We start from the raw sequence: 14493 nt of genomic DNA on the forward strand, positions 1-14493 counted from the left end.
TTAATGCATTGTTGTGAAGAGCACTGGCTCATTACTTTTGTACGGATGGTTTAACCCAGTTTTGTTCTCTATAATGCTTAATGAAACACTTTTGATTTCTTCTCATCTTATTTTTTCATGCACTTAGAGCATCACTTGCTGAAGACTTTTTCTTCCACCAGCAATGCATGTCTGTACTTACATAAATGGGAACTGCCAGCTGACTGGCCGATGAATTTAAATAATTCTTTGCTATGTTTAATGGCACAGATTCCTTTTCACTTCTTTTTTTTTTTTTTGGTAGACTGTTGGCTTGTAGTTTCATAATATGCCTGTTTTAAAAAATGCATAAAGCCAATTATTTTCCATGCTTTGATTCAGACCCTGTTAGTGAAAGCCCAGTGTCACTCATTACTATGTTTATTATATGCTACAGCTGGTTTCTTCTGGCTTGGTACAGCCCTCAATCTGTGTATAAATGGGAAAAGTCTGAAAATACTTATAAGCAGCTGAACCCATTTCACTGTCTTGACATAATCGGATTGCTCTGGTTTTGTGAGAGCTATGTGCCAAGGAAGAGGTGGGGAGAATTACGAAGCCCCCGGCCTGGTACTGGGGACAAGGAGCACCCCTTGTGTTCTGGTTGCACATGTTTGCCCAGTCATGGTGTAAATGGCATGGTGGTCCTGATAGTCGCTATTTTGCATGGCTCACAGTCATGTTAAACCTTGCCAAACCAAAGCTCATAGAGAGCATTGTTGAGGATGCACGGCTTTTGGTTATTGAGGCAAACCTGGGGCTCGTTGTAGACCAGCTTCCATAGCACCTGCACTGATGTAGCGAAGAACAGCGACCTGGAACTCCTTTCAACCCAACATGCAATATAGTCTGCTGGAAGGAAATGCCCACTGGAGGAGCTGGGAGGGAAAGAAGAAGAGGAGCTGGGGTGTTCTGTGGGCTTGCAGTCCGTTTGGGACAAATCCCCCACATTCTACGTGCCCGTGGTTATGAATTTACATCTTGCTGAGGGCTGAGAAACAATTCCAAGCCTTTGTGATTGCCTGTGACTTCCAGCTGATGCTAGCTGATGTACTATTCCTGTGTGGCAGCGAGCAACATGAGCTGTGAGAGCTGCCTGTCGGTCTCAGCCAGCAAGCTGTGCTTTTGCAGCTGTGAAGTTTGACGCTCTTCCAAGATCCCCCGGCGCTCAGTGACTTGTGCTGCGTACTGCCCACGAGCACACCACGCTCTGCTATTTAGGGAACCTCATTCACTGGTATCTCTCCGACCTTCTCCGCAAGAAAGGCAAATAACCTCCTACTCGCTGCCAGCAGTATTCCTTGGAGCTATGTGGGAGGCTCGGAGATGGACTCTCGCTTCCTGCCAAGGAATGGGAGCATCAAAGTGATTTCCCGATGAATTAGACGGATTTCTGCAAAACGCCAAATGTGCCCATGGACCACTTTGATGCATTTACCCAGCCTTGTGTCAGTCTCTGACTTTTTGCCCTGCTTTATGCAAACAGAGAGGTTGGAGTCAGAGTTCAGGCCAGCTGCCAGCTTGCCCCACTGCCAGCCTTGCTGGTTGCTCTCTGTTACACTGCTTTTCATAGCATTTGCATCTGTAGGGAAGAAGCAATAATTGCTTTAATCTAGTGAAGGGACAAACCAAGGTGAGGTGGGAATGGAGAAGGAGAAAAGGTTGTACATAAACCTGCAGGGCAAGATGACTGCCCAGGGGGGAGGCAGCCGTAGCACCTGGTGGAGCAGGTAAATTGGAGGAGAAATTCCAGTTCTGGTTCATCTTCTGCTTCCTACAAACTGTTTCTGGTCACCTCCTTTATCACCTGTGGAGAGAAGGCTGACAGCATAACAGGAACATACTTCATGTAAAAAATTCGGAATGGATGGAGAGTTGTCAGCTGGTGCACAAAAACCTCCAGGTTTGTGTATGAGGAAATTGCTTTGGTCTAGAGCAGGTTTTGAGAGGACGCAAAAGCAGTTGCTTAAAAAGATGTTGAATGCAAGAAAATGAAGGAAACTGATAGGAATGAAATGAATGAAGTAAAGGAGAAGCTACAAATTAGTTGATTGAAAGAGTTCAGGAATGGCTCGTAGCATCTTGTAAAGTGACTGAAAGGTACAAGGGCAAAGTGACTCATTTCTAAGTGAAAATAGTATGTGAAAAAGGATGGGGGTAAAAAGGTAACATCCTAAAATAAATAATATAAGTTGAATGCAGTTTTTTTTTCTGACAAAAAATGTTGAGGTGGTTTACACCTTCAGTTCCAGTAATGCTCCTGTGCTGTGGAACAGTGTATTTATTTCCTTATAGGTGCGGCTGACCTTTGGTTCAGCTCTAGAACCAAGCACGTACTCCTAGCCGGTGAATGCGTAGCAATACTTACAAAGTATTGAGTAAATATTTGTTTTAAGAAAAAAAAAATTGAAATGCTGTATTGCAGCAGAATCTTGGAAAGAAGACTCACATAGGTGAGTCTGCATATTTTGCATGCAAGAACTTAAAAGGAGACAGATAATAAGCTTTATGATTTGTTAGCATTGGTTTTAAATACATCATATACAATTTTGGAAGTTCTAGAGGACTAGGAAAAAAGCTGCTATTCATCAAGGAAGATGAGGAGACTGACCAGGCTTATTAGGAATATCTCTCTAACCAAAGAAGAGAAAAACTCATGCAAAACTTCATTATTCTCCTTTCAAGTAATAATTATGAACAGTTCAAATTTAAATGCGAATTTATATGAATACTATCTTATCAAACTTTGATGTGTTTGATGTGTTTTAATGACTGCTTTTGGAATGCCGTGCCAAATTTGACATCTCTAGCTGAAGAAAGACGTAAAATTTGATGGAGTTCTGTCTGATGTCCTGAGAATGTGTTAAGTAGAAAATACATATAATAAACAAATGGATGGGAGGCAACTCTGTTCAATTCATCAGATGGGACAGGAAAGCCACCATTTGCGGTTGGAGTAGAGGAAATGGCCTCGAGTTGCACCAGGGGAGGTTCAGGTTGGGTATTAGGAAACATTTCTCCTCCAAACGAAGATGGTGGAGTCACTGTCCCTGGAGGTGTTCAAGAAATGTAGTGCTAAGGAACATGGTTTAGTGTGAAAATACTGGTGGTGGGTGGATGGTTGGGACTAGATGATGTTGGAGGTCCTTTCCAACCTTGGTGATTCTATGATTCCGTGATGTAACACAGTGATAAAACTGTAGGAAACTGGACTTTCCGCACCAGTGGTTGTTCTGTTTGCCATATAAAAGTCATTTCAGGGCCCAATATTGAAACATGGAACTGAGCAAACTGACGCTGCAAGGTGAACATTTAAACACCTCAGTAACTTCTTTCTTCCTCTTGAGACTTAGCCATGTCTTTCTGCAAGTTATGTTACAGGTGAGTCATGGATAAAAAAGATCGAGAAGAAATCTTGTAGTTTGAGCTTAAAAAAGCAAAATATGTTTGATCATAGTTTTCCTGTCTGGTTTTAAAATCTGTATTCACTTTACAAAGCGTATCAATTGGCACGTAAACATGCGTACACGCTTTTCCACCCAGCAGTGATTCAGTTTCCAAGATTAAGTCTTTCTGTAGTTGAAAGGAGCTGCCCGTCAGAGCACAAGAGGTTGCTAGACCAGTTGTTTTCTGGCTCCAGCTGTCTCTGGAGGCATGACCCACCAGAAGACTTCAGCTGCTTTTCTTTTTTTTCTGATGGTCTCAGTGTTCACACGTTCACTTTGATTGGAAAGCTACAGCCTGAAAGCCCTTTATTTAGCCAGCAGCAAATGCTCTGTAAATAATTGGTGTCGTGTCCTTGGTAGAGTTTTTTGCCTTATTTTTTGTTTTTGCTTTTCAGCAAATGAAAAGATTGAAGACATCAATGGCTGCCCAAAAAATAGATCTCAAATGGTAAGTGTAACGTGGTGTGTTGTTGGCATGGATGTGGCTTAGTATCGCGTGTGTTTGCGTGAGTTCAGTATTTGAGACTTTTAATAACCATTTTAGCTGATTTTTCAGTACCAAGAGCTCAGGTATAATCTGAAGAACAGAAACACTACATGCCTTGCGCCATCACACTCTGTAGAAGTTGAATCGGGCCTTACCGTTTATCACATCGATTGCCATTTTATATCTTTGAAATACCACGTAGTTAAAGAGGAATATAGAAAACTAAAATGTTATTCCTCTGTATAGACAGAAGTATTTTAAAAGCAGAAATACAGATTTAGTTTAAATTGGGCTGCGTTCCTATGTCCTTTGGAAATAATTAAAGTAAATTAACAGAATGTACTAAAAGAAACAAAAACTCCAGTTGAAAAATACAGGAATTGTTTTATGTAACTTGTTTTTGATTGATACGCTTTAGTTTGTAAAAGAAGTAGTTTTATCTCTTGCTTGTACATAATACTTAAAAGCAAAAAACCGTAGGTACATACAATAAAAGTAAGAGCAGATGGTATCTCAAGCATATCTGCTGTGAGTCCTGGTGAAGCTGAACTTATAGACAGAGCTTTGGTGAGAAAGTAAGTAGTAAGAAACTGACTTTTAAAATGCACCTTAGGAGAGGAGGGCTTACAATTTTGTCCTTCTAAAACAGGTTATTTCCTTCTGTATCTTGAGGAAAAAACTCATTTTACAGTTCATATTCTAAAATCCCCCTGTTCCATTGTAATTTCTCACACTGGGCTTCTTGAGTCTTATTTTTGCATGCGAAGCTATTTTTTATGGCCCTTTTCCCAACTGCGCCCATCTCCCAGCCCATAAGCTCAGCAAAAGACATTACAGATTTGATGGGAGTTTGTCATCTTAAGTCAGGAACAACACTGAATTCTGCTATTTTCTTTGGGCTTTTTGTTTTTTCTTGGAAGTTATCGATCTCACTCAAATCCACGTAGTATGAGGTCCTTAAGAAGAAAGTAATCTGAAAGATTTATCGCTACTGCTTTTACTGCTTTGAAGAGATTGGTTGCTATTCTTGCTGTAGCCACAGCAGCTGTCTACAGTATAAATAATTGAGGAAATTTTCACAATTACTGTCATTTAATGTTCCACAAATGCATCCTAAGAACTGAATTTCATTGAGGACTGGAGTTTATCTCAAATTCCTTAACACTGTAGCCAAGAGTCGCTTCAGGTCCTTACTCTCTGTAAAGGAACGATGTTTGGCTTTACCTCTGTTCCTTCCAAAAGCCAACTCTGGCCATAGTTACCTCTTAATATAGCTCTCGTGCCTGAGCAACCAGCATAAAAGCTGGTGTTTGTGTCTGGAAGCTCTCATGCAGAGGGGTGGCAGGGCAAAGCTGTCTTGTTGGTCCAACACTCGGAGTTGGGCCGGGTGATGTTCAGTCTTACTCTTTCAAATGAATTCTTCTCAAAATCTTTCCCACGTTGTAATGTCTGTAAGCCGGACCTCACAGATGAGTAGATTAAATAAACAGGTAAATAAATAAAGGCACCGTAAATGAAGCTTTGCTATGGGGCTCAGCAGGGCTTGGGAGCTGAGCAGTGAAGACGCATCTGCTTGGAAAGCTGGAGCGACTATGTGTCTCCCCAGCCCACTAGGGCCATGTGAAAGTGGGTGGATTTGCTTCCATGTGGAGTGGTCCTAAGCCAGTAAAGCCTGCCAAACCTTAGAGCTGAACACAGAGCCAGAGCAGGTCTCTTTGCATTGCAGTTCCCATCGCTACAGAGTGTTGGGCAAATCATCGTGTGGATTTGCCCAAACTGAACATTAGATACAGCTTGGCCCCATCAGGCTCAAAGCCAGTGCTACTAAGCCTCGTCAAATTAAGTTTGGTGCTGCAGGACCATTTGCGGCCATCAGTGCCTATCAACCTAGTCCCAGTGCCAGAAATGGCATGACGAGGACACAACTGGCACTGTGAAAGTCACCTGGCTGAGAACCCAGCCCCTATTCTCATCTCCTCTGGGTTTCTCTGTGGTTGGAAGTATCCCTGTCTCCTTTGGCTCCAGATAAGAGTCAGCTTTTTTTTTTTTTATATAACCTCTTTCAGGCAATTTTATATATTTTCTCTACATAAGAACTGTTTTTTCTCTCAAATCTCCATATTTTTGTGCTGTAGATGCTTTTCTAAACAAAAGCTTGTAATTGTGATGATTGTTTCCATCTGGCATGCAGAAACTTTGTGGTTAATAGAGGATGTAGTAGTATGGAGCATAGGTTCTCAGGCCAAGAAAATGTGGAGATGATCAGCACAATTGTATTCTGGTTTTTGGAATGAGGAATAAGAAAACATTGGTTCTTGTAACTGGGTGAAGGAGAGTAAAACAAAGCTGGTTTCCTCCCCTACCCACTTCCAATAAAAGGCTGAGATCAATAAGCTCGAGTGGGGCTTTCTCTCTGTTGATGTTGTGTGGTTACAGAAAAACGGGGATGTTTTTCTTTCTAAAAATTTATTTGCCTCTTGTTTTGGGATGATATTTGAGCTCAGCATTTGCAGAATTTAGACAATATATGAAGTTCTGCGTATTAATGTATTCTTTTTGCATAGCACTGAATTAAAGGAAAGGGAGAGACAGAGGTAGTTGTGTTACATGCTACATGTAAGTGATAAGTTGTAATATGTATAGTGAGAGTACAGATGAGATGATATTAGAAAAATGCCAAGGAGAAGGCATTTTGAAAGGTGTGAGATCTGGGGAGAGCAAGGTGAAGGAAAAAGATTTGCATCAGCTACAACAGAAGGGAGTGGGGAGGGAGCTGAGTAAAGAAAGTTAAACTGTAAAACATGGACTTGAAGATAAAGCAGAGAGGAGATGCTTGGAAGTGAAGCACGGCATTGGCAGACACAGGCGACAGCTGACGCTTAGCCAAGGATGGGGCTGGAAGGGGAGATAAAGCAAGTAGCAGCAATTTGTCATATAGGAGAGGTGGAGCGGTGTTTTTTCCATCTTGCATGCAAAACTAAAAAACATTGAGCGTGGCAGTAGAAAGAGATAAGGCATAGCTGTATGTATTTAAGAAAAAATGTTTGAGAAAAGACTGACGAGGAAAAGAAGTTGATCTTTCAAGGTTCAATGTAATTTTGTTTTGTAAAAGATGTTTTCATTGCTCTAGATAAAATGTTAAGTGTGAAGGCTAGAGAAGTGGTAGTATGTTACCCTTGCTGCTGAAGGAGTGGGGTTACAGCAAAGCTGTCAGTGCTGGAGGGAGAAGAGTCATGGGATCCGTAGGTGGGGAAGGAGACGCTCATCTGTTCTTGCAAAGCCTGGGGAAGTTGTGGGAAGCCCAAGGCAAGAGTTTGAAGGAAGAGGTATGCATATAGGCTAAACCAACCCCGCACTTCCCCCCTTTCAGCAGGGTAGGAAGTAACTGTGGTTTCCATGTTGGTCTGTGGTTGGGTTTTATTATTTTTAAGGGTGATCGCTTTCTGTTTGTACAAGTATCCATGTTATCAAATAACAAAGAGGAAAGGTTTCTTCTGATGTGTGTGTCTTGACCAGAAGTTTTTCAGGAAACATTCCTTTCTGATGCAGGCATCAAGCTGTACTAATAAGATTATGCTGCTCCATTTTTCTGCTTGCAAATGTGAAGTCTTGTCCTGCAACATGGGCCAGAACCCATGTTTCTTCCCAACAGCTTCATGAAAGTCAAGATGAAAGCCCTTCTTTTCAGTTTGTTCACTTTGTAAGGAAACTGCTATTTTAGTATTTGACGGATTACTTCTATTCTGAAAAGGAGCTGTTCTGGATACCCAAAGCCAAAGAACAGGAGCCCGGCAGAGCCCCTGCTTCTAAAGTGAGCAGTGCTGGAAGTTTTAATTCATTTGCTAAAACTGATGTGTTCACATCCCTCCTCAATGTGCCCCCCGGTCTGGGCTGAGGATCTGTGGGAAGGATCAGAAGCATCACAAGCATTTTTTCCCTCTGCGCATTCCTGCCGTGAGATTTTTGGACAGGCATCCTAGTGGTTAAATATAGCTGTATATTTTCAAGTAAGACATGTCCAACGTTGACCTGAGAAATGCAGTACGGGGAATTTTCGTGCCCGCTGTTTGGTCTTCCCCGGCTTTAATCAGCGAGCTTTGCCTTATGGTCAGCACGTGTTTACAAGCTGAATGTTGCTGTAGTGACAAATGGGTATTTCCAGGCCCTGACCCCCACCTTGGTTGGAAGGGCCGGGGTCAGCTGGAGTGAACACCGGCCTCGCTCCATGGGCTGCTTGTGGGGAGATGTGGCCAACTGTGCCAGGAATGTTCAGCTCTTAGAGCATGTGCTCTCAGCTTCCTGGGTTTCTCCTAATCGTGTATGAATCTAAAATACAATTTTTCCTCTGTAGAGGAGGCATTTTTTTCCCTGCTTGGAGCTTCATGTGGTGCTCCTTCCTTTTCTCTTCTTATTTAACTGTTGTGTTATTATGCTTACCATTTGTGTATTGCTATGTGAGACGGGCACAGGAGGGTCTTAAGGGTTTTATCCCATCACAGACGAGGAGGGAAAAATATCTTTGCAGGCCTGAGGACATGCAGAAATAAAAATTCTCATATTCTCCTCCTTTTTGGGAAGCTCTTAATTCTTTTTCTGAACTCTGGCTATGAAGATGTTGTAGTTTTACAAAACGTAAGTAAAATCGGAGTAACCCAAGTTTAAAGCTTATGTTGGTAACAAAAGCTATCTGCTCCTGTTTACGTAGCTCTGTTCTGGTTTGAGCTGTGCGTTGTTGCTTGAGTTTCTCAGCAGAAACCCTGGTGTCTGCTTGACTAATTCAGAACAGTTGGGTGAAACTGAAGAGTAGCAAGAAAGTGACAAATTTGTCAGGTTTATGATACAAAAGTTAAAGTTGTTTGCATGGCAGTTTCGTCTGGTGCTTAGATCTTTGCTTCTTTTGATGGAATATGTAGTAGTAAGCCCTTCCCTCTTGAGTATTGGAAACAGATCATAGCTTTTACAGGGGTTTATACAGCCCAGAGAAATAAACTTTTTCTGTTTGCCTTGTCATGAATTTGGCTTTCCAGCCATTACTCATATACTGTAACTGTGTGAGAATAGTTATCTTGATCAGTTTAAGGTAATATGTATCTAGAATATCTTATCCTTTTGCTTTAATTGGGATGATTTTTATGTACATAGGTTGCTCCAGAAGTAATACCGCCTATTTATTTCCATGGAAATGACAACGGTTACAAAGGGCACAATAACACTATTTGATAGAGCAAATTCTCAGCTATAAAATGCTGTTTTTCAACACAGTCACCACCTTTAGCTATGCACATTCACCAGCAATGAACAAGAGCCTTCATGTTGGGCTTGTAAAGATCTCCACCAGCGGAGGTGACCCACTGTCACCATCGCCACTGCTGAAATGCACTGCCCACCACCTCCGTGTGGTCATATCCACTGTGTGGTCTCCATAAATGCTCAGCAGGTGTCAATGAATGTCAGTGGGTGCCATTTTTTTCTGCACGGAGGAAATGAATGACACGCCTTTGCTTCATATGCGCTTCCATGTCAGATGCCATTCTGTCAGACTGCTTCTCTGCTACTCTCTGTCACATGGCAACAAAGCGTAATGGGATGTTGGTGGGAAGGTTCAACCTCTGCTGCTATACCACCAATAGCCGCCTCTGACGTTGTGGGCCAACGTTAAAAAAATAAAAATAAAAAATGAGGTATTAAATTTGAATCAGCTCTTGTAGAATTATAAGGGTTGGAAAAGACCTCTGAGATCACCACGTCCAACTCCAACCCATCTTCACCATGCCCACTAACCAGTGGCACATTTACACATTACTTGAACACCACCAGGGACGGTGGCCCCACCACCCCCCTGGGCAGCCTGATCTGATTAGGACAGGCTGGAGCATTTCTCTAGGAGATACAGTCCCAGATCGAGGTGCAAGGCAAGAACGAGCACAAGGGTGGTGGTTCTGTCCCCTAGCCTCCAGAAGTCCCTCAGGAGCAGGTGAAGCTGTGACCTTCAGGCCTGAGTCAGAAGCATGACCCCCAGCCAATGAGCTGAGCTGGGCCTGGTAGCAGGCTGCAGCCATAGCTCCTTTCCCAGGCATCTTTTTTTAGGAAAGAGCAGCTGCCAGTGGTGGACTGTGAGGGCACCTTCAGATGGCACGGCTCTGAGATGAGCATTCCAGTGTTGGGTCCTTTTGTGTGTGTTTGAAAATGAAACCAGGTCATTTACTGATGTCCTCTGATCCCACTTGTAATAACTGAGAATCTGTTGTATATGGTTTTTGTACATTGTTTTATGTAGTATTCCAGGCCATTTTGGGAAGAACTGTGTTTTGGAAACAATGGAAGATGTTAAGGCTCTTTGTACACTTTATGATGTAAAAAGTATTAAGCACACAAGCTTGATCTAGAAATATAGACAAGGTACACATTTTGCATTCAGAAACAGCTTGCTGACATCAGCTCATGTTAAGCTCGTCCCTTGTTTCTATGTGAAGTCTGCTGTAATATTGCACAAGAGCCTCTGAAACTTCAAAAAATTTCACATGAATCAATCTTCATTTTCTTCCTCTGAGAGCTAATATACTGGGCATAACATGGAGGTGAAAGTTAAATGCAAAGTACTGGATTTGATATAACTAGTGGTATTTCAGGGTAAACTCATGAACATTCCACATCTCTCACTGTAAAAGCAGGGAGTAGAGATCTTGCATCATGATATGAGCAACTTCCCATGGCTTCTACATGAAGGAACCTACAAGAAGCTCAATTCTGATTTTTTGTTGGAAAAAAACACTTTCCATATTCAAGTCTTTTTTTAGTACTGTCAGTGTTCAACATATAGCAGTGCCATGCTGGGTCTGCATTTATGTGCTACAGAATGAGAATATTTGGTTGGTTGGTTTGTTTGTTTCTGGTGTGCTCTGTTTTGCTTACACAGGCCAGGGCATGTTTCCTAGCTCCCTTTCTTTCTAGCACTGACAAGAATAGAAGTAGAAAATGGTATTATATTGCAAGTACAAAAACATCTGTGGGTGTTGTGGCCAGCATTGCCAGAAATACACAATTACTGTAAGGTACATTTGAAAATAGAGGGAAAACTGAGTCATGTGCCCAGGAAAGTCATAGCACGCTGAGAATCAAATAAATGAAGTTGTTAAGTTTGTGTACACTGAAGTGTCGTATGTGTAGAAGCCAGGAGTGAATGGGGAGTGTGCAGGTCTGCTGGGAATGAGAACAACGATGCGCATGTGGATTACTTTGTAAAGTATTTAGCAGTCAGTACATGTGTGTGTCTTCTAATCTTTAAATCCTGTTTCTCCAGCCAGAGGCTGACATCTACTCCTGGTTTCTTCCTCCTTTTGCACTAATTCTTAAGATGAGATGGTAGACCAAGTTCTTCACTCAGGCTACTGGTCACAAAATACCATTTACACCATAAGCTTCTTGACACGTTAAGATTTCGGCTTCCTCACTTCCAAATGTTGCATCCGAACATCGCTGTTTTCACTCTGGGCAGCTCCAGGACGCAGGAGATGGCTCCCTGATGGAGCCCTTGATGGCTCCGTTGGGTCCTTTTTCCTTTACTGAGACTCCAGAGCACCGAGTGGATTGGGAGCCCTTTTCTGCTGGCGCTGGATGGCAGTCACAGATAGTTTCTGTGTGAGACACCAGCCATTGTGTGGGAAACACCTTGAATTTCTACCAACGCTAAATCTTAATCATTCCAGCTGTAGACCTGCGTCTGCATTTCATTTTCTTGAATTTCCCCACATTTATTTTCCTTATTGAGCTCTATTTTCTCTTTCAAATTCAGTCCATCATCATTCTGCCCTGTGTCAGTACCACAGATAACTGCATAAATGTTAACAGAATCATTGTTGTGTCTTTATCTTTCAGTTCTGTTTTGTTGGTGAATTCCTTATAGATGCAGTGCTGTACATCTATACAAGATCTTATCTTCATAGTTTATTTTCTTGGTTTTTTTTTTTTTTTTACAAAGATATTGCTTATCATTACTTACTTACCTGAGTAAATCCCCCTGCCAGGAGAGGAGAAATCTATGCAGAGTTGTGGGAGAGTAGAAGTGCTCTTGGAGCAACAAAGGCTGAAGTTTTGTTAGGTACAGAGGGGGAAATAGGAGGGAAGATGGATGTTTTTGTGTGGCATTTATTTTTGAAAAGGAGGACTTTGGCTTTCCAGTCCCAAGTCACCTCAATAAAAGAGCTGTGCTGAAAACCTGAAAGGGTGGTTGAGCATTGAGGAAGGAAACTAAAACAGTCAGACTGCTGGCAAGTGCTGAACTGTGGATAAATGAACCTTTGGACCTACACCCTGCTATAAACTTTCAGATCTGAACATTGCAGGCCATCTCTTACCTGGTATATGTTTGGTTTTGGCAGTCTATTTCCAAAGTGCATTGCAAACTTCTACCAACCTCGTTACATCACCGTGTTTAGAACTGTTCAACTCCCAGTTTTGTCATGCCAGTAACTTTTTCTTGCCCTGATAGAACAGAATGTTTTTACTGTTACAAGCAGTAAATGAAACTACCCTGAGAGAAATCCATGCTGGAGGTTTTCTGACAGATTCCCTTGTACTTTTTATTTAATTATTTTCTTATTACTTAGAGAAGGACAGGAAGTGCAGGTCAGGTGCTGGCAGCTTAGCCTCGTTTTTGCCTTTTTTTCAAGTGCAGCAAGAGCTAATCTGGAAACAGGGTTTTTCCAATTCCTTTATGTGTCTTAAAACTTCAGGGCAAAAAGATAGTTGCATGGCAAAAGTTATTGTCTGAAAGACCAATGTGACACCTCACGTGCGATGCACAGTATTTTCTAAAATATTGTGGGGACTTTTTTGTTGGTTTTGGTTTTTCTGGTGTGAGTTCTATAGGTGCCCAAAATTAGGTTTCTGATTGAAGTGCTTTGGTCTGAGGGGGGGGCTGGCATCTCTCTGTGTTGTTTGACACTACAGCAGGGCTCAGTGCGAAGTTGGTTATGAAGCTAAAGCTAGATCTCTGCAGTGATGCTGAGATACAGGGGAAAAACACCCAACTCTCCCAACCTTCCTGGCCTTCACTTTATGAAGTTGGATGTAATCCAGTCCGCATGTAGCAACTGTAGTCACTGAAGTGCAGAACCATTGTGCAGATACTGTCTGATCAAAATCCATTTTATCCCATGCAGTTTAGTGCCGTTAGTTGTACCATCTCTCTGAAGGGCAGGATATGCCCCACAGTGAGAGGCCGGGGTTGTCTGTCATTTCTGACCTGCAGAGAATGCTGTGGGTAAACATTTTTTGGATTCCATTTGGGGTTTCCAGTTACAGTTTTTATATTTGACTGCTTTTGTGGCTGGAAACTTCTGCCAGCTGTCAACTTAAGAGCAAGTGGCAATCTGCCTTCTCAAGCAAATGTGGCTTCCATGTTTATTTTCAGTTTCACGTTCGTTGTACTTGTTGTAGGTTAAAAATCCTGGCATAACATCCTTGTCCTTTTAATGAGACAGATAGTGATAATCTTTCCTGGTTACAGCGTTAAATAACGTGCTTCATTCACATACAAATTGTTCAGAGCTAAGTAATACTCCACTGGTGTAGGACCTTAGTAACCTTAGAGATATCATATTGTTACGGTTTCCACAACATGAGCAAAGGGACTTTTTGTGTGATACGAAGACTGAGTGCAATAAAGGGTGGCGGGAAATTAAAGTAAACGATTATTACAATGCATATTCTTTTGTGTCTCCTTTTTTTTTTTTGTTATTGTTGCTGTCGAATAGATTGAAAACATAGATGCATGCCTGAGTTTCCTGGCTGCTAAGGGAATTAACATACAGGGGCTGTCAGCGGAAGGTGAGTCAATGCCTGCTTTAAAACTTCATTTAGTAACAAACTGAAATTGCTGCTTGTGTTTGTAATCCGCACGTGCCATGGAATGGAGAACAAAATGCAGATAATTAAAGGTTTTTACTCCTTTTTTTCCCCACCATCTCAGTATGAAAGGTAAGTAAAATACGCATCTAATCTCCATGCGGCTGACTTGTTACTAAATTAAAATAATTATTTTTGCATCTTCGTGTACATCTATTAAAAAGCGGAGGGGTTTTCATCTCAGTTCTATAATTGGTGTGCTGATCAGAGCATAGATTTTATGTGTATTTAAAACTGTTGGGGATTTTCTGTCTGTTGAGAGAGAAGTTTCTGAACCATTCTTCAACTATTTAGTTACCTTTGAGGTGTTTAGAAGTTGGCTTCCAAACCACCAACAAATAACCCAAACAAAAAAGGACAGAAGAGGTACTGACCTTGAGGTAATGGCTTTTGCTTACAAAGAGCACCAGAATTTTCTAAAACCAGAAAATGACCCTGTGTGTGATATTCTTCCCTCTCAGTACACAGTGTATGTCAGGTGCCTGGTGGCTCAGAAGCTGTTTAACCACTGTCTCATTAAAAGATCGAACACATTTCCCTAATTCTCATCATCAGCTTTCACCTCTGATTGCGTTTATGTATGCTGCAAAAGCAGCTGGGTTTGGTAGTTCAGCCAGCTTTCGATGTATGTATGAC

General features: G+C 41.8%; 1 protein-coding gene across 10 annotated transcripts in view; it reads left to right on the forward strand.

Moving 5' to 3' along the window:
- The window catches only part of NAV2 (neuron navigator 2), a 334129-nt gene that overhangs the window by 185824 nt on the left and 133812 nt on the right, over positions 1-14493 (forward strand). For all 10 annotated transcript variants that reach the window (XM_021401010.1, XM_021401011.1, XM_021401015.1 and 7 more), the window contains 2 exons: positions 3860-3912; positions 13707-13779. In XM_021401010.1, coding sequence (XP_021256685.1) covers positions 3860-3912; positions 13707-13779 — 126 coding nt within the window. The remainder of the gene's footprint in view (positions 1-3859; positions 3913-13706; positions 13780-14493) is intronic.

Source organism: Numida meleagris, chromosome 6, assembly GCF_002078875.1.
Source record: "Numida meleagris isolate 19003 breed g44 Domestic line chromosome 6, NumMel1.0, whole genome shotgun sequence".
Taxonomy (NCBI): domain Eukaryota; kingdom Metazoa; phylum Chordata; class Aves; order Galliformes; family Numididae; genus Numida; species Numida meleagris.